The sequence below is a fragment of the Sinocyclocheilus rhinocerous genome, unplaced genomic scaffold, assembly GCF_001515625.1.
Source record: "Sinocyclocheilus rhinocerous isolate Xijiao unplaced genomic scaffold, SAMN03320098_v1.1 scaffold365, whole genome shotgun sequence".
Classification (NCBI taxonomy): domain Eukaryota; kingdom Metazoa; phylum Chordata; class Actinopteri; order Cypriniformes; family Cyprinidae; genus Sinocyclocheilus; species Sinocyclocheilus rhinocerous.
The window spans coordinates 863,829-883,205 of record NW_015659915.1 but is presented as its reverse complement, the minus strand read 5'-3'; the positions used below and the strand labels follow the sequence as shown (position 1 = coordinate 883,205).

The window sequence follows — 19,377 nt, the reverse complement described above, 5'->3', positions numbered from 1 at the left end:
TCAGCAGCTCCTTGACTTTTGAGATTTTCTAAAATAATTTTCCTCGTATTATTTCTGAACTCATAATATGTATAAGACAAGTTTGTACAATATGTAGTTGTAGTTTTTGCATCTTTTCTGCAACGATATTTAACACGTGATTTGTTTAACATTTACATCATGTTGACAACTTCATGTGTGCTGCACTTGGAATAGAATTTTCTTTAACTAGAGGGTAACTTGAATCATGTTGTAGTTACATTTTCAAGTTGACTAGTTAAAAATCGTAAAAAATCGACAATCGGTCAAACATTCTGGAAAAATCGAGATTTTAATTTTTTTGCAAAATCGCCCAGCCCTAGTTGAGTGAGATGTATGTGGTGGAGGAGAGCGCTAGTTAGAGTTGTGAAGTGCGTGTTTCTCCTCCATATCCTGTGCTCTGGAAGAACGTGACGGGGATCGATGGATGCGATCTGTTTCTGGCTGTGAGCTCATAGTCTGAAGAAGGCCACAGAGGCGATGCGAGGCAGACGGACTAAATTTAAACCTTGGCCCCGGAGTTTAATTGGGCCAGGCCGGTCTCTCCTCCTGCAGTAACCGGGCACCGTCACCCAATATCCATCTGTCTCCCTCTCACCTTGTTGTTTTCTTCACTCCTTCTCTTTCTTTCCCTCCACGGCTCAAACTCTCGGCGTCTCATTCATTCAGTGAGGAGTCAGACTAGTTGTTGCTCTTTCACTTTATAATGCCAGGAAAAAATGGATGGTGGTTGTCATGAATTACTTTAAGCTTTTCTCCCACCCCAAAATTATGTATTTTGATGTTGTAGGAAAAAAATAACTTAATGTTTATAAAAATGTATAAATAAATACATATAGAATATTTATTTTATGCATATTTGTATGCATAATTATGTATTTTGAGAGAGTTAGCCTACACAAATCTCTTTTGCAACAGAAAATAATACCAAACGTTTCAGCTGTACTTGATGCATCACAATTTTCATCAGTCATTGTGATTTTATGTTGCCACCAAAAAAAAAATAAAAAAATAATGGAAAGATGTTCTGTAAGTGTGACATGCTACACTATTTTAAATGTTTTAAAACTCATTCTTACAGATTTATTATGCATGCAGATTTTATGAGGTCATGTTGCTTGAAAGATGACATTAAATATTTGTACTTTGTGAAGTGAACCTTGTGATATGCGAATTATTAAATCATAAAGGAAAAGAAAAATGCTTTAGATAAATACAAATAAATAAATTACCTAATATATAATCCAATTTAATATACTGTAAATAACATATATTGTTTGATAATATCAATTAATAAATATTTCAAAACGATATGAACATTAAGCTTTTCTCCCACTCAAAAATAGCTTGATGTCTATAAAAACATATATAAATAAATACGTATAGAATATTTATTGTATGCATATATTTTTTTATGTATATATTTTGAGAGCGTTACACAAATCTGTGTTGCAACAGAAAATAATACCAAACGTTTCAGTGGTACTTGATGCATCACCACTTTCATCAGTTATTTTAATTTTATGCTGTCAATTAAAAAAAATACAAAAACAAAAGGTGATATAGAATTATTTGTAAGGATGAACATCATTAATCAGAGGATCCGTGAGCTAGTATAGACAAAAAGGTGAGTAAAAATGAAATCAAAAATATGCTTTTACTTAAAATCACATACATTTCAACCTGTGTCAATTCCCCCCTAAAAATGAAAAAGTATTTAAAAAAAATTTAATTTGTCACACCACAAGACCATTTAAAATGATGTAATATAGACAAAAAGATTAGTAAAATTAAATCTACAACTCAGTTAAAGTCACATACATTTCAACCTGAAATTGATGGACATGTTATGTTTCCTTACGTTTGGAATAATTTCCCTGAATGCATTTGATCATCTGAAGTGACTTCAGTTCATCCAAGCTGCACATTTCTTTGGGAACCCATGACCTCAGCATTACTAACACAGTTGAGCTGCAGAAGAGACAGCACTGATGAGATAGGGTTAACTTTACCCTGGTGATATTTTTACATTGAAATCAGCTTAATTTGCAGTGACGATGTTGAGCGTCACAGAAGCGCGGTTGTTGATGTTTGAAGGGCACAATCGTGATCAGCAAGCGCTCTTCCTCTCTCTCTCTCTCTGTCCATTTCTCATTGGCTGTGTTCCACCTCCTTAGATCAGTCGCTCATAAATCCTTGTCAAATTCCTCCTTCGCTTTTTAACAAAGTGCTCGTCTTCACCTTTTCCCTTCTCTCTGTTTATCTCTGCACTAATGAATGAGCGGCTCTCCGCTGCGGCCCGAGATTAAAACGGCTCCCAGGGGCCTGAGCGAGTACACACACACATGCGCGCGAGCGAACGGCCCCAGGGTCAGCCTGAGCCCCGTATTCCCTTGGTAGCTGTTAACCCGGGGCCTTTTTATGGACAGACATTTCCAAGTGGCCCTCGGTGGGCTCTCGCTCCGCTCGCCCGGAGCCCTGGACGAACCCCGTTTCATTTGCATCCATGAAATAGAGCTCTGTACACACAAAACTGTCCACTGCTTGGACATCAAATGCAGTATAAATGAAATAGGTTTGTTAGTGGAGTAAACAGTGTTTCTGCATGAGCCCGGCGTGACGGGGAGGAGCACGAGAGCATGTCAGGAGTTAATTGAGTTCCTTTATCAGCCCATCAGCTGCAGCCCTCTGACCAATCTCCCCTCCACCCTCCGGGGCATCTGATACCGTGTGTGTGTGTGTGTGTGTGTGTGTGTGTGAGTGACTGTCACGAACCCGCTGACTCTATGAGACTCAAATATGAAAGGCTCACTGCATTAGAAGAATGCAGCTTTTAACTTCTACCACTACCATTCAAAAGTCCTTCTGCTCACCAAGGCTGCATTTATTTGATCAAAAATACAGTAAAAACTGTGAAATATTATTTAATTTTAAAACAGATGTTTTCTATGTGAATATCTGTTAAACTGTAATTTATTTCTGTGATCAAAGCTGAATTTCAGCATCATTACTCCAGTCTACTCCAGGATTCACAGATGAATAGAAAGTTCAAAAGAACAGTATTTATTTGAAATAGAAATCTTCTTTGAATCAGAGGATCATTTGTGACACCGAAGAATAATTTAAAATAAACTGATATTGATGAAATTATTGATGACATTATTACAAATGAAATCTGCAATATACCTTTACTTAAAATCACATGCATTTCAACCTGAAATATTGATGGACATATCGTGTGTCAAATACTCTGATATTTTTAAGTTTCTTTACAAAAACATGTACATGAATGCATTTAGTAGATGCTTTTACCTGAATATTTCTACTTTAAAAAAATTAGCCTAATCTTTTGCATTACAGAATCATTTAAAATGAACTAGTATAGATACAAATATGAGTAGAAATTAAATCTTGTTTAAAATCACACATTTCAACTCAAAATTGATGGACCAGGCTGTCATACCTTTATACATTTCTTTACATTTAGAAAAATGATCTGAATTAATTTTCATTGACGCTTTTATCTGAGGCAATGAAAAAAATATAAAATTATAAATGTTTTTACTGTCACTGCTGAATAAAAGTATTATTTAAAAAAATTAAAAAAAACATACTGACTCCAGACTTTTGAAGGCTAGTGTAAGCACACTGTAAAATGTTTTTAGAAGTTGATTATATAAGATTATTGAAGTAAATTTTACAAGAAATACTATTTCAGTCTCTCTACTTTAAAATTTCACATTTAACCCCTTAGCTGTCACCCCCCCATTTTCAGCATGGAGACACAAATGACATACCCAAAATCAAAAGGTTGCTGCTCATGAGTCTTTCTTACTAGATACATAATCAACATATGTTCACAAAGCTGACACTTCAAAGTTTACTGTTCAGGAATCAGAATTACTCGGGCTGTTATGATAATAAAGATATATAAGCTCAAACATGAAAACAAAAATAAAAATATTAAAAACATATTTTTTAAATGTATAAAAAAATACGTTGCTGTAGGATATGATTTTAGAAACACAATGACGCTAAAGCCACAAGTCTACTTATGCTTCATTTGAAATTTCAGAACATAATCTCTAAAACTGTGAATTTTATGAAACATTTTCTTAGACTATGTCATGTGTGTTTTTAGAGAAGGATAATAAAAGGCTAATAAAATTGATTTATGACCCCTGTAAGCGCTCCTGTAAGCTGTCTCCTCATGTCTGACTCGGCAAACTGCCCCATTCATGATTCTATTGTTCTCCCTCGATGAACCTTTCACACCTCCGCCAGGTATGAGACATTATCCTCAATATTCCTTTATCATTATTCTTTTGTTTTATTCAGCCATTAGTAGCCTTTATTCTGGCATTACAAGGTTTATTAGAGCTAACATTAGCATCAAGCTACATAAGACAATTTATGAGATTATTAGTACACTTTTACTCAAAACTCACTTTAAACCACCATCGAGTGTTTGTAATAACTTCCTTTTGCGATCTCATGTGGAATTTGGTCGTTTACTGTTGTAAAAATATGCTATTTATTAGTGGTCGACCGATATCGCCGTGGCCGATATATCGGCCTATATTTGGAATTTTTCAAATATCGGCATCGGCCGTTACGTTTTTCCGTGTGGCCGATGATTTCCATATCGTGCATTTATGCTTCCTCTTTAAGACACGCCACTCAGATGTGAATCCAGCACCTGACAGACAGAAAAATGACCAATCGTCATTCACTTTCTAACGTGATGTTACATTGTATTACATACAATAACACTCCGGCGTGCAGCAAAGTCTTATTCAAAAGTACCGTGAGACATCAGAGCCGCAGCCCAGCGGCAGCTCCGGTGGGAGACACAGATGTGATATAAACAAATTGAAACAAAAAAAGACGTGTTTACCTCACAAACGATCAAAAATCCCGCGACTGGCTCTTCCTCAGATATGCGCGTTGTTTCGTGTACTTCTAAACAAGACGCTGTTTTCCGGTGGACTCAAAAGCCGGTGCACTCCAGAATGAAAGCTGGGTCAACACGAGAACTCTATGGTAAGTAATAATAATACGTTTGAATCCCTTTATATGTTTATTCAGGAATATCCGCTATATTTAATTGCCCATGATTGGCGTAATGTCGCGTGTAGTATACCTTTTCATATGTTCCGGTCTTATTTAATGCTGCTATATGCTGGTATCCAAGCATGTAATTATACGCCTTCGGGCTTGTATTATTTTTTACAACGAAACAGACAAGCAAAACAAAACAGATCAGAGACATAAATCTTTATTATTAACAAACTATCCCATACTATAATTAAAACAACCTGTTGCTCTGTAAACTATATATGTATTGTACATAAAATACATGGAATTACACATACTATTTTTGGCATTTATGAATATTAATTTGTTCATTAATTATGAATGTTATCTTTAACCTTCAGTAAATTATGTGACTGAAATATAAAATTAAACAACAGCTTTAACTAAAATGCTTTTTGTTTTTCATTCTGATAGATGGCTGGGCAGAAAACAAATCCCCTGTGGCAGTATTTTACGGAACCATCACCAGGGAATGCAAAATGTAACATTTGCAATGACACCGTAAAAATGGGAGCTGCAACAGGAAAGAAAAAAAACACCTCAACCATGTGGAGTCACCTTAAATATCGCCATGCATCTGTGTATGAGGAAGCACAGAAGAAAAGAGATGCTGCTTCTAGCTCTGCCTCAGTGAGCAAAGTCCAGACAACACTCACACATATTTTTGATACTCAAAGAAAATGGCAAAACTCTGATCCCAGGTCAAAAGTTATTGACACATTAATAACAGAGATGATTGCCACAGACAATCAGCCTTTTACTGTGGTTTCAGATGTTGGCTTTCAACGGTTGTTGGCTGTGGCTGAGCCAAGATATACCCTGAAAAACTGTGCCAACACAGTGGAGCTCCACTCTGCACATGCTGCAAAGAATGTTGAAGCAGAAGCGTGCATTGAGTGTTTATGCAGGGGAACATGGGAAAATTTCATGCCCAACTGCAGATCAATGGGATATAATTTCAAATCTGGTAGAGACACTGGGTCCCATTGAAGAAGTCACCCTTGGAATGAGCAAAACTGAAGCATCTTCCTCGTGCATTATTCCAAGCATTGCTGTGCTGAAAATGCTCCTTCAAGTAGAGGTCCCACAACAAGAGGAATTCAAACACTGAGGCAGACAATGCTACAGAGCTTGGAAAAAAGGTTTGGTGCTGGCAACCCTGCTGGATCCTCATTTTAAAGCCCATATGTTTACAGCAGCAGACACACTGGATAAAGCCAAACAGTGGATAGTGGAGGAACATGCCACTGCCTCAGCGCATCCAGAAGCCACTTCCAGAAAGGTAGGCCAAGGACCAACAAGTCCTCCTAAACAATCAAGGAGAGAGGCAAATGAACCCACTGGCATTGTCGATCAAATTTATGCCAACATCCTCAAAGCTCAAGCTGCTCCAGAAGCGAGAGTGAACATCACAGAAGAACTGAACCTTTACCTCAGGGAGCCAGTTATTGACAGAAAGAGTGGTCTATCACTGGAATGGTGGAAACAGAATGAGTCACGACTGAGCCTCCTTGCACCATTGGCAAGGAAATATCTCTGTCCTCCGCCCTCCACAGTTCCAAGTGAGAGAGTATTTAGTGAGGTTGGGGCCATTTATGAGAAGAAGAGGAGCAGGCTCACTGAAGAAAATGCAGAGAAACTTTGTTTCCTGCATTACAACTGGCCACTGTTAAACTACTAACTAAAGGGACCGGTAATGCTGTGAGCACTTTAGTCTACATTTTGTTGTAAAAATAATTGAGTTTGTGTTAACCAAAAAGTGGACTGTGAAACAGGGCTGCTTTCAACTTCACCAAAGCATTTATTTATTAAAATACCTCGTTGCATTTGTTGACATTTTGTTTGTTTAGGTGTTTCGCCATTTATTTATGTAAATGTTGCAGCAGACAGAAGAAGCTGCACAAAAATTATATTGATTGAAGTTTTGGTATTGTTTGAATTATGTTAATTTAAGTGTTACCTCATTTGTTTACATTTTGTTTAGGTTTTCTAAATATTTTTGTAGATGTTTCAGCAGAAAGAAGGAAAGGCTGCACTAAACCTTGTTCATTTAAGTGTTACCTCTGTCACATACAAACCATATACTATCGTAATCGTGTGTTTATTATTTGGATATTTCGTGGGTACAGAGGTTTCTCTGTGTTGTTTTGGTCAGAAATCAACACAGAAGAGTGAAGGGAGCTCATGATAGGATGAGACGGGGCTTGTTATGAGTCGCAAAAGATTGACAAGGCGAAGGACGAATCAGAGTTTGCCTGAGTCGCAGCGCGAGCACGGAAGAGTAAACACACACAGAGACAGCCCAGGGAGCGGCTAATTGTCATCAGATCACGTAAATCAGTGGAAAATGAATAGAAAGGATGATTCTGTCTGAAGAAATATGAATTAAACATGAGTAAATACAGTGGGTACGGAAAGTATTCAGACCCCCTTAAATTTTTCACTCTTTGTTATATTGCAGCCATTTGCTAAAATCATTTAAGTTAATTTTTTTTCCTCATTAATGTACACACAGCACCCCATATTGACAGAAAAACACAGAATTGTTGACATCTTTGCAGATTTATTAAAAAAGAAAAACTGAAAAATGCTCAGTATTTAGTAGAAGCACCCATTTGATCTAATACAGCCATGAGTCTTATTGGGAAAGATGCAACAAGTTTTTCACACATGGATTTGGGGATCCTCTGCCATTCCTCCTTGCAAATCCTCTCCAGTTCTGTCAGGTTGGACGGTAAACGTTGGTGGACAGCCATTTTTAGGTCTCTCCAGAGATGCTCAATTGGGTTTAAGTCAGGGCTCTGGCTGGGCCATTCAAGAACAGTCACAGAGTTGTTGTGAAGCCACTCCTTCGTTATTTTAGCTGTGTGCTTAGGGTCATTGTCTTGTTGGAAGGTAAACCTTCGGCCCAGTCCGAGGTCCTGAGCACTCTGGAGAAGGTTTTCGCCCAGGATATCCCTGTACTTGGCCGCATTCATCTTTCCCTCGATTGCAACCAGTCGTCCTGTCCCTGCAGCTGAAAAACACCCCCACAGCATGATGCTGCCACCACCATGCTTCACTGTTGGGACAGGTGATGAGCAGTGCCTGGTTTTCTCCACACATACCGCTTAGAATTAAGGCCAAAAAGTTCTATCTTGGTCTCATCAGACCAGAGAATCTTATTTCTCACCATCTTGGAGTCCTTCAGGTGTTTTTTTAGCAAACTCCATGCGGGCTTTCATGTGTCTTGAACTGAGGAGAGGCTTCCGTCGGGCCACTCTGCCATAAAGCCCCAACTGGTGGAGGGCTGCAGTGATGGTTGACTTTCTACAACTTTCTCCCATCTCCCGACTGCATCTCTGGAGCTCAGCCACAGTGATCTTTGGGTTCTTCTTTACCTCTCTCACCAAGGCTCTTCTCCCCCGATAGCTCAGTTTGGCCGGACGGCCAGCTCTAGGAAGGGTTCTGGTCGTCCCAAACGTCTTCCATTTAAGTATTATGGAGGCCACTGTGCTCTTAGGAACCTTAAGTGCAGCAGAAATTTTTTTTTAACCTTGGCCAGATCTGTGCCTTGCCACGATTCTGTCTCTGAGCTCTTCAGGCAGTTCCTTTGACCTCATGATTCTCATTTGCTCTGACATGCACTGTGAGCTGTAAGGTCTTATATAGACAGGTGTGTGGCTTTCCTAATCAAGTGCAATCAGTATAATCAAACACAGCTGGACTGAAATGAAGGTGTAGAACCATCTCAAGGATGATCAGAAGAAATGGGCAGCACCTGATTTAAATATATGAGTGTCACAGCAAAGGGGGTGAATACTTAGGACCATGTGATATTTCTGTTTTTCTTTTTTAATAAATCTGCAAAGATGTCAACAATTCTGTGTTTTTCTGTCAATATGGGGTGCTGTGTGTACATTAATGAGGAAAAAAAATTAACTTAAATGATTTTAGCAAATGGCTGCAATATAACAAAGAGTGAAAAATGTAAGGGGGTCTGAATACTTTCCGTACCCACTGTATATCTATATATCTCCATGTATATGCATCTTTGGACTATAAGCCAATATTAACCCTGTTCAGTGAATCTATGTGAACACAAATAAACCGCTGCTGACGTGACTGAATGGTGCGTAGTGAATTTCTATTCTAAAAATGACACATACAGATTTATTATTTTGCACTCCTGACATAAATGACTAAATTACTGTCACTGCAACAATGTTTAATTAAAACGGTGGTCAACTATCGAAGCTAGAGTCTTTAATCTTTCTACTGATGCACAGTTTGTCCAGATCAAGTGAGAGTGTGATGTTTAACGTGCTGTTAAAGTGAAACAACAATAATCTGGGGCCGTCGCCGATCTTTGACCGCTAAGGGGTTAATTCAATGTTGCTGTTTCTTTGTATTTCAAATTACTTTAATTGTGAAATTTAGTAAATCCTGATCAAATAGGTGTGTTTAATGTTCAGATTCACTATTGCTAGACTAGTCTGACGGTGGTTTTGGAGCATGATCCAGTACAGTTGAAGACCTATTGCATTCAGGTTTTTTGCTGGGGTAGTATCTGCGCTTGGGTCTATAACAGCACTTTGTTAAGAATCATAGACTTCAGAGCAAAGCTGAGGGTTTCTGAGATCTTCAGTGAACTGGTGTCCAGCGCTGTGGCGGTAGTGCAATTCTATTACAGCGGGTAAATTCTGTTAGTGTGAGCGGCTGGAATCAGATTAGGGCCGAACTGAACATGAAGCTCGGTGGGCTCCACTCAGCATGAATTTAAATGGGTTGACCGTGAACAAAAGCAGATGAGAGGAGATCGGCCCGAGGAAGTGAACGGGTTCTTGACTCCACCTGACACAGCGGGACAGGGTTAAACACACCGCACAACAGAAAGTCATATCACTCTGCAGCACTGAACATGAAGGAATGGCAAGAATTCCACTGGCTCCACTTTGCATGTTGCTAAATTATATTTCAACAGCAATCCTGTAGTTCAACCAGTAGAGCAGAGCTGTTTTGAGGTCTTCCTTAAATGTGCTGGGAATCTTCAAGGAACTGCAATTGTTCAGTGGATTTAAAAAACTGGGCCCAGAATCATTTTGTTTCATGTTTATGGACAGTCATGAGATATTTTAGTGCCAGATGTCATATTTTGTCATATTTGACATATTTTCAGTCGCATCAGACTCACATAATGCAGTGCTGGAGCTGTGGCAGCTGAAGAAACTCTGCTGAGCGCATGTTTTATATATGAACATAAAGCCATTCAGACATTTATGCAATTATGCTAAGTGTCACCTTCAGCGTGACCTTTGACCTGGGGTTAAGCTCCCCTTGAAGTTTCGAAATAAAGCCTAAATGGAATTGCCCTGCATGCTGCTGTTTCTAATATATGGCTGTTAATAAATGAAATGAATGTGCAGAAAGGTGCACACGCATTTATCTTTATTCAGCAGCTCTAAACAAACGCTAAAGGTTTGACTGAGAAGGAATGAATTCAATACAGTAACAGCCTCCTGCTTTTCACAAGCTTGATTTGTCTCCTGCCAGGCCCATACTATAAATAAGAACATTGTTCTTAAATGACTAGACAAGCAAACAATATAATGTAAGGGACTTCATCTATATTTGTCAACATGCCGTTTTATCATACATTTATTATCAATGCTGATTCAAGATGACAAACCACAGTCCAAAACGTTTGCCTCTTACAAGCCATACATATTTTTTGCCAGTCATAAAACTGTTTTACATTATTTATAAATATATTATTTATAATATTACATTTTATATATACAGGTGCATCTCAATAAATTAGAATGTCGTGGAAAAGTTCATTTATTTCAGTAATTCAACTCAAATTGTGAAACTATTTAACTCAGGTGCTGTCCATTTGTTCTGATCATCCTTGAGATGGTTCTACACCTTCATTTGAGTCCAGCTGTGTTTGATTATACTGATTGGACTTGATTAGGAAAGCCACACACCTGTCTATATAAGACCTTACAGCTCACAGTGCATGTCAGAGCAAATGAGAATCATGAGGTCAAAGGAATTGCCTGAAGAGCTCAGAGACAGAATTGTGGCAAGGCACAGATCTGGCCAAGGTTACAGAAAAATTTCTGCTGCACTTAAGGTTCCTAAGAGCACGGTGGCCTCCATAATCCTTAAATGGAAGACGTTTGGGATGACCAGAACCCTTCCTAGAGCTGGCCGTCCGGCCAAACTGAGCTATCGGGGGAGAAGAGCCTTGGTGAGAGAGGTAAAGAAGAACCCAAAGATCACTGTGGCTGAGCTCCAGAGATGCAGTCGGGAGATGGGAGAAAGTTGTAGAAAGTCAACCATCACTGCAGCCCTCCACCAGTCGGGGCTTTATGGCAGAGTGGCCCGACGGAAGCCTCTCCTCAGTTCAAGACACATGAAAGCCCGCATGGAGTTTGCTAAAAAAACACCTGAAGGACTCCAAGATGGTGAGAAATAAGATTCTCTGGTCTGATGAGACCAAGATAGAACTTTTTGGCCTTAATTCTAAGCGGTATGTGTGGAGAAAACCAGGCACCTGTCCAATACAGTCCCAACAGTGAAGCATGGTGGTGGCAGCATCATGCTGTGGGGGTGTTTTTCAGCTGCAGGGACAGGACGACTGGTTGCAATCGAGGGAAAGATGAATGCGGCCAAGTACAGGGATATCCTGGGCGAAAACCTTCTCCAGAGTGCTCAGGACCTCAGACTGGAACTAAGGTTTACCTTCCAACAAGACAATGACCCTAAGCACACAGCTAAAATAACGAAGGAGTGGCTTCACAACAACTCTGTGACTGTTCTTGAATGGCCCAGCCAGATCCCTGACTTAAACCCAATTGAGCATCTCTGGAGAGACCTAAAAATGGCTGTCCACCAACGTTTACCGTCCAACCTGACAGAACTGGAGAGGATTTGCAAGGAGGAATGGCAGAGGATCCCCAATTCCAGGTGTGAAAAACTTGTTGCATTTTTCCCAAAAAGACTCATGGCTGTATTAGATCAAGAGGGTGCTTCTACTAAATACTGAGCATTTTTCAGTTTTTCTTTTTTAATAAATTTGCAAAAATGTCAACAATTCTGTGTTTTTCTGTCAATATGGGGTGCTGTGTGTACATTAATGAGGAAAAAAAATTAACTTAAATGATTTTAGCAAATGGCTGCAATATAACAAAGAGTGAAAAATTTAAGGGGGTCTGAATACTTTCCGTACCCACTGTATATATATATATATTGATTTTTTTCATATTTGTGACTAAAAGCACAAGTCATTGTGATGTTGTTTTGTTTTGTTGTTTTACTGCAATAAATATCCCACATACTTCCACAAAAAAATATCCCAGATAAACAACTGATGGTTAATTTTCCACTGACACAAACATGTTTTCTTTAGTACGTCTGAGCTGAATAAGTGTGTTACTTACATCGGTCAGATCATTCTTACACTTCAGCTGAAGTTTTTCATCAAGTCACTGACTAACGAGCTTTATTTACTCACTAAAGGCGTCGTATGTAGCACTCGGCGAGCTTCCGCTGATATCCGGCTGTAGTCTCTGTGCAGCGTTCAGGACACAGCCATCACACGCTCTCTGGCACAGGCCTTTTTTTCACAAGGTCAGTGTTTTAACAAGGAGCTGTTTTTTATTATTTATTTTAGCCGTTAACCTTTCTATGAATTTCCAGAGGTGGTGGCACCTGCCGCAGCGTTGAATATACATGACACAAGAGGCAGTGAAACGCTGCAATGAGATTTAATTTGACACGCTGACCCCATCTCCATGGGCACGGGAAACCAGGGCGAGAAAATAAGGTTGACCTTTGACCCCTGGCCTTGAACCCAGCATCACCCGCACTTACAATTAAATCAGTCAGAGAAACAGACTGTCTAAAGGAAGCCTGCGCTCTCGCTGCTCTTTCATCTAAATGCAGCTATGCAGTTTCGCCAAGTCACGCTGCTCGCTTACAGTGTGGAGTTTGTATTTTAATTTTAATTTCAATATTTTTTTTCAATTATGATCGTTTTCAATCATTTCTTATTTTCATGTAGTAAAACTACTCAACTAGTAAACCTGTAGTAAAACTGCTATAAAAAAGTTTTATAGCAGTTCTAAAACTTAGTATAACTGCTAAAACTAAAATGAAAATTAATAAAATCAACAACAAAAAAATCTAATAAAATAAAAAGATAATAAAAAAATCATAAATAAAAAAAAAATCATAAAACTAAAGTAAACATAAAAACTGAAAAAAAAAATATATATATATATATATGAATATTTTATTATATTAATATATTTTAAGTTATAAATTATATCCAATTATATTGAATATTATATTATATTAATACAAACTATAATACTATCTTAAAACTACTAAAATAAGACTAAAATAAGGTTGGCAGTAGGGGCTGGGTTTTGACACGAATTTCACGATTCGATTCTCATTCACAAGCTTGAGATTCAATTCTATTACCAATTTAATTTGATTCGATTCAGTATCGATTATTTTGGATATATATCAGGTATAGTACATGCCAAATTTTCTAATAAAGTTACAATTACATAATAAGATTTCTACTTCAATTCGTTTTTTAAATATAAACATTTAAATTGTGGCTGTCATAAAAACTTGACGAATTTATTCAAACATAAATTAAACATTGACAGTAAAAATGATAATGAATATGCTATATGGTGCATATACAGTATTTAGCAAAATGCCCCTCTCTACAGTTTATTTTTCTATCAGACTAATGAGTTTATGGTCACCGAATATGTTTTACATCGGTCAGATCATTCTTACACTTCAGCTGAAGTTTTTCATCAAGTCACTGACTAACGAGCTTTATTTACTCACTAAAGGCGTCGTATGTAGCACTCGGCGAGCTTCCGCTGATATCCGGCGAGTCTCTGTGCAGCGTTCAGGACACAGCCATCACACGCTCTCTGGCACAGGCCTTTTTTTCACAAGGTCAGTGTTTTAACAAGGAGCTGTTTTTTATTATTTATTTTAGCCGTTAACCTTTCTATGAATTTCCAGAGGTGGTGGCACCTGCCGCAGCGTTGAATATACATGACACAAGAGGCAGTGAAACGCTGCAATGAGATTTAATTTGACACGCTGACCCCATCTCCATGGGCACGGGAAACCAGGGCGAGAAAATAAGGTTGACCTTTGACCCCTGGCCTTGAACCCAGCATCACCCGCACTTACAATTAAATCAGTCAGAGAAACAGACTGTCTAAAGGAAGCCTGCGCTCTCGCTGCTCTTTCATCTAAATGCAGCTATGCAGTTTCGCCAAGTCACGCTGCTCGCTTACAGTGTGGAGTTTGTATTTTAATTTTAATTTCAATATTTTTTTTCAATTATGATCGTTTTCAATCATTTCTTATTTTCATGTAGTAAAACTACTCAACTAGTAAACCTGTAGTAAAACTGCTATAAAAAAGTTTTATAGCAGTTCTAAAACTTAGTATAACTGCTAAAACTAAAATGAAAATTAATAAAATCACAAAAAAATCAATCTAATAAAATAAAAAGATAATAAAAAAATCATAAATAAAAAAAAAATCATAAAACTAAAGTAAACATAAAAACTGAAAAAAAAAATATATATATATATATATGAATATTTTATTATATTAATATATTTTAAGTTAGACGTTACGTGACATTTTTTACAAGCCGTTATATTGACGTCTTTGCGTGGAGGAAACACTGATTGAGCGATTACAAGAGACAGGATATGGATTGTAAAGTTGTACTCTTTCTTTTAACTTACCTTCGGATGTTTAGTCAGGTTTATTTTGTGCTGAAGCTGGTATTAATGTGGAGGAGATGACCAGTTCACGTGCGCCTCGCGCTGCTGCGTCTGTTGATCGAGGCTCTCCAGCGAACTGTCACTCCACATTAAACAGCGCCACAACGGCATTTGTTGTTTGAATATTGCAAAACAATGGACAGAATTTGAAATCTGAGACTTTGTTTCATATTAAAAGGAAACCAGGGCGAGAAAATAAGGTTGACCTTTGACCCCTGGCCTTGAACCCAGCATCACCCGCACTTACAATTAAATCAGTCAGAGAAACAGACTGTCTAAAGGAAGCCTGCGCTCTCGCTGCTCTTTCATCTAAATGCAGCTATGCAGTTTCGCCAAGTCACGCTGCTCGCTTACAGTGTGGAGTTTGTATTTTAATTTTAATTTCAATATTTTTTTTCAATTATGATCGTTTTCAATCATTTCTTATTTTCATGTAGTAAAACTACTCAACTAGTAAACCTGTAGTAAAACTGCTATAAAAAAGTTTTATAGCAGTTCTAAAACTTAGTATAACTGCTAAAACTAAAATGAAAATTAATAAAATCAACAACAAAAAAATCTAATAAAATAAAAAGATAATAATTTGTTGTTTGAATATTGCAAAACAATGGACAGAATTTGAAATCTGAGACTTTGTTTCATATTAAAAGTACCAAAGCACAATGCTTATTGCGATATATTGGATGGGAGGTGCGCTTCAATGTTCCATCCATTAACTGAAAATAGGCTAGACTAATCGAATCTTGGGATTTAAGACTCAATATTGTTTTGTAAAAATGAGAATCGATTAAAATCGAGATATCTATATTTTTACCCAGCCGTAGTTGGCAGTGTAAGGGTTAGACTGACATGCAGGGCTGGTCATCCGTCAGAGTTTTGGCCTGACGACATGATTTGTATGGGATCAAGGAAAGCTCAGGTTGGACTCCTGGCCCTGGACTCCACAGCTAAAAAAGCTGTGTAACCCCATCATGACCCCTGCTACACTCTGCAATGTTAATTATTTATAGGCTGGAGTCAAATAAATAAGGCTCTTTCTATTTCAAATGCTTGTGTTCAATTCGCTGCATTTTTGTGATGTCTATAAATGTGAAGTATTCAGAAGATGGAATTATTTATTCCACCAGAATCTTGCTGTAACACAAGCATTTACATATGATGCATTATAAAAGTATTTTAATGCATTAATTATGACATGCAATGCACATGTTGTATGATCACATGAATAATTATAAGCACCGTTATAATCCATTATAATATTTATCTGTTCATTGTCACACGTGTTTTATTTTGGTAGCAATTATTTATGAAACGATTATAATGCATTAAATCTATATAATGTATTATACATAAAGGCTTCAAGTGGAGCTGAACTTTCTTTTGATTTTTGCAGCCTCAAATAATTTTCAGCAGATTTCTCTGGTATTGATATGCCATTTGTGACAATATTGGACAGTTTTGATTTGCTACGACAATCGTAACATCTATAATCATGAAGATAAATATTCAGATGTCCTGAAAGTGTGAGAGACGTTAGTGTTTATGTAAGATATCCTTGATGCCGCACCCTTCACTATTCACTGACGCTTGAACACAGTGTGCGAATCTGTTTGATCGTTCTACATTAATCGGATTCATTAGATTATATTCTTTTCTTTTTTCCTCAAGTTTGCATTTTATGCAGGAAAAAAAAATTGAATATGTTTTTTAAACTTGCAGTGCTAAAATTGTTATTTTTAAGGACCATATTCAAATTGAAGCATTTTTTAGGGCTGCACAATTAATCGTATTTTAATCAAAATCATGATTTCTGCTTATCTCGATTAAGCATAATTGCCTGTGATTTTGGACTAGTTATTTATCCTGGAAACATTGTTTTCTTTTGACATTACCATTATCTTGTATTGGTAACAAGCCTCCACTATATCTTTATTGCTTGGGGTTGCCAGATGTCAAGAGTCTAAATCCATCAATCAGATCTTTTCTCTTAAATCGATACATTTTCTGCCCAGTGGTTTACTTAATCTTCCCAACATGGCAGCCATTCACACACACTCTCTCTACATTACAAACATGTAAGTCTATTGCGATACTCTGTGTGATTCAGCCAGTCTGTTTTCTTTCACACGCCGTTTGCACTGTTTGCTGCACACTAAATCTGCAATCAGTCCCTCAATGATGAACTGTAATAAAGCCAAACATGGGTCTTGACTATATTGTTTGCGATTGTGGTTGCTGAATAAATGCAGTTATGTAACCTCTCTGCGACAATACAGAGTTTCTGTTGTTGTTTTAATTGAAAGAAAAGAAAAACATATTGTGGAATTAGTTTTAGGAATTTCCGTTTTGTTTTCAGTTTTCATAATGTTTTACTGGTTTTCAAATGAAAATTGTATATTATATTTATCATATAATACAATATATAAATGAATAAAATCTGTATTCTATTTTCGCATTCTTGGGTCCATTTCGGACCTGAAGAATCTTTATTTTATAAAACAGTCATAACTTCATATTTTTAAACTAAAACCATATTGTATCGGATCATCAGTAACTTATTATAAATGAGTGATTGTGAATTTTCTATATGTCACTGCTATTACTGCATTTACCCCCTTTTTATTAATTAATAAACTGAAATAGATGATTATTTAGGGCTGCCACTAACGACTATTTTTCAATTAATCTATCGACTAATTCATCGATTAATCGGTTAATCTAAACGATTAATTTCCCACAAAAAAATCAACAATTTAAAAAAACATTTTATTAAACTTGCAACTTTGCCATTCAGTAGTGTACCATAAAAAAGTATAAATGTAAACAAGCCATTGACAAAATGTAAAACTAAAAGAGTACAAATGTAAACAAACCTAATAAAAATTAACAAAATAAAAAAAATTTATAAAAAAAATTAACAGAGAACTTCAGTAGTGAAACTCCAAGTTAAATCCAAATTTCTATGAAATAATTTTTTAAAACAAAAGTAAAGTGCAACATAGAGTGCAAGAAGCAAGTGTCCATCTCATAGTCCAAATCACTGAAATCAAAGTTCAGTATTATAGTGTAAGAATGACAACATGTCCACGTGTTCTGGTCTATTAATAATACAATATTATAATTAATAATTAATTTTTGTGTTAATAAAAATAGATGTAGGCTAAGTGAACTTTAAATTTTACTTAAAATACATATATAATAGCAATGAGGCAATAATAATTAGTTCAAATAAAGTATCAAAAGCAAGAAATCATATGGTTTTATTGAACAAAACTGTTAAAATACTGTATTATAATGTAATAGAGCCACTGATCTATATATAATTATAAAATAATATAATCTCTATTATAGATCAGTGAATAGAGCTAATGTAGAGTACGCATTACAACAAAGGCTTGCAGGTGGCGCCAATGGCCTGACGATTGTTTTTACACATTACCGTGCGATCTAATACTTGTTTAATATTTACCAAGCATAATTTAATTAAAATGTCCACTTAATCTTTAATATTTGGCCATTTCCATACAAATCTGATGAAATGGTGCACGTTGCGTTCCCAGATGAACGTTATAATAAACCCAAACTCACAACAACATGCACAGATGGAGTTTGAGCCGCTCCACACATGTGAATGATAACAATTCCTTTGGAACAGCATTTACTGCGAACGGAGCCACTGTGAGACGCACGTATGTAACCTACACGCCTATAACTGCATCGCATATAATTATTTAATTAAATCGTAGCGTTTGTGGAATCACAGTTATGCTTAATTATGATTTTTAAACGGGTTTAATATATCATGCAGCCTTGGAAAACAGTCTAATAATGTGTTTTATGGATTCTCCTCCGTGAAATGCGCCACTTCCGGTATTTTGCCGATTAGTCGACACAGGCAAAATGAAGTCGAGGATTTGTAAAAATCTAATAGTCGAATAGAATCGACGAATCGCGACAGCCCTATGATGATGATGATAATGATTATTATTATTATTATTTTACATTAATATAACTTTGTAGATGATACCGGGTCCAAAATGACCCGAACACAAAACCTGTACACATTTTTGTCTAAATAGTTACATCTCTTGAACAAACAAATGAATGAACAAACAAACAAATGATGTTGTATATTTTGAGGGTCATTTGCAATGTTCCAAGTTTCATTCCCTTATTATTATTATTATTTTTTTTTTTTACATGTATCTCTTCTGGATCAAAATGGAAGAGCTATTAGGGTTAAATAACTACCTTTCTTTCTAACTATATTTCTACCTGATTTAACCTATAAACATGTATTTTGTTGGTATAAATTGATGCATATGGGATCAGTGATGTTAAATATTATTTTAGACTTGAGTAAAACCAGTTCTGTCATGACTACTCTAGGATGGGATTGGCATGGTAATGTACATGACAGTGTTAATGTATTTGGTCT

At 36.8% G+C, this 19,377-nt stretch overlaps 1 protein-coding gene across 1 annotated transcript in view; it reads left to right on the top strand.

Annotated features, from left to right (window-relative positions):
- Positions 1 to 5,622: 5,622 nt before the first annotated feature.
- Positions 5,623 to 19,377, top strand: part of esrrb (estrogen-related receptor beta) — a 61,678-nt gene continuing 47,923 nt past the window's right edge. Inside the window, exon 1 of the mRNA XM_016533077.1 lies at positions 5,623 to 5,745. Coding sequence (XP_016388563.1) covers positions 5,623 to 5,745 — 123 coding nt within the window. The remainder of the gene's footprint in view (positions 5,746 to 19,377) is intronic.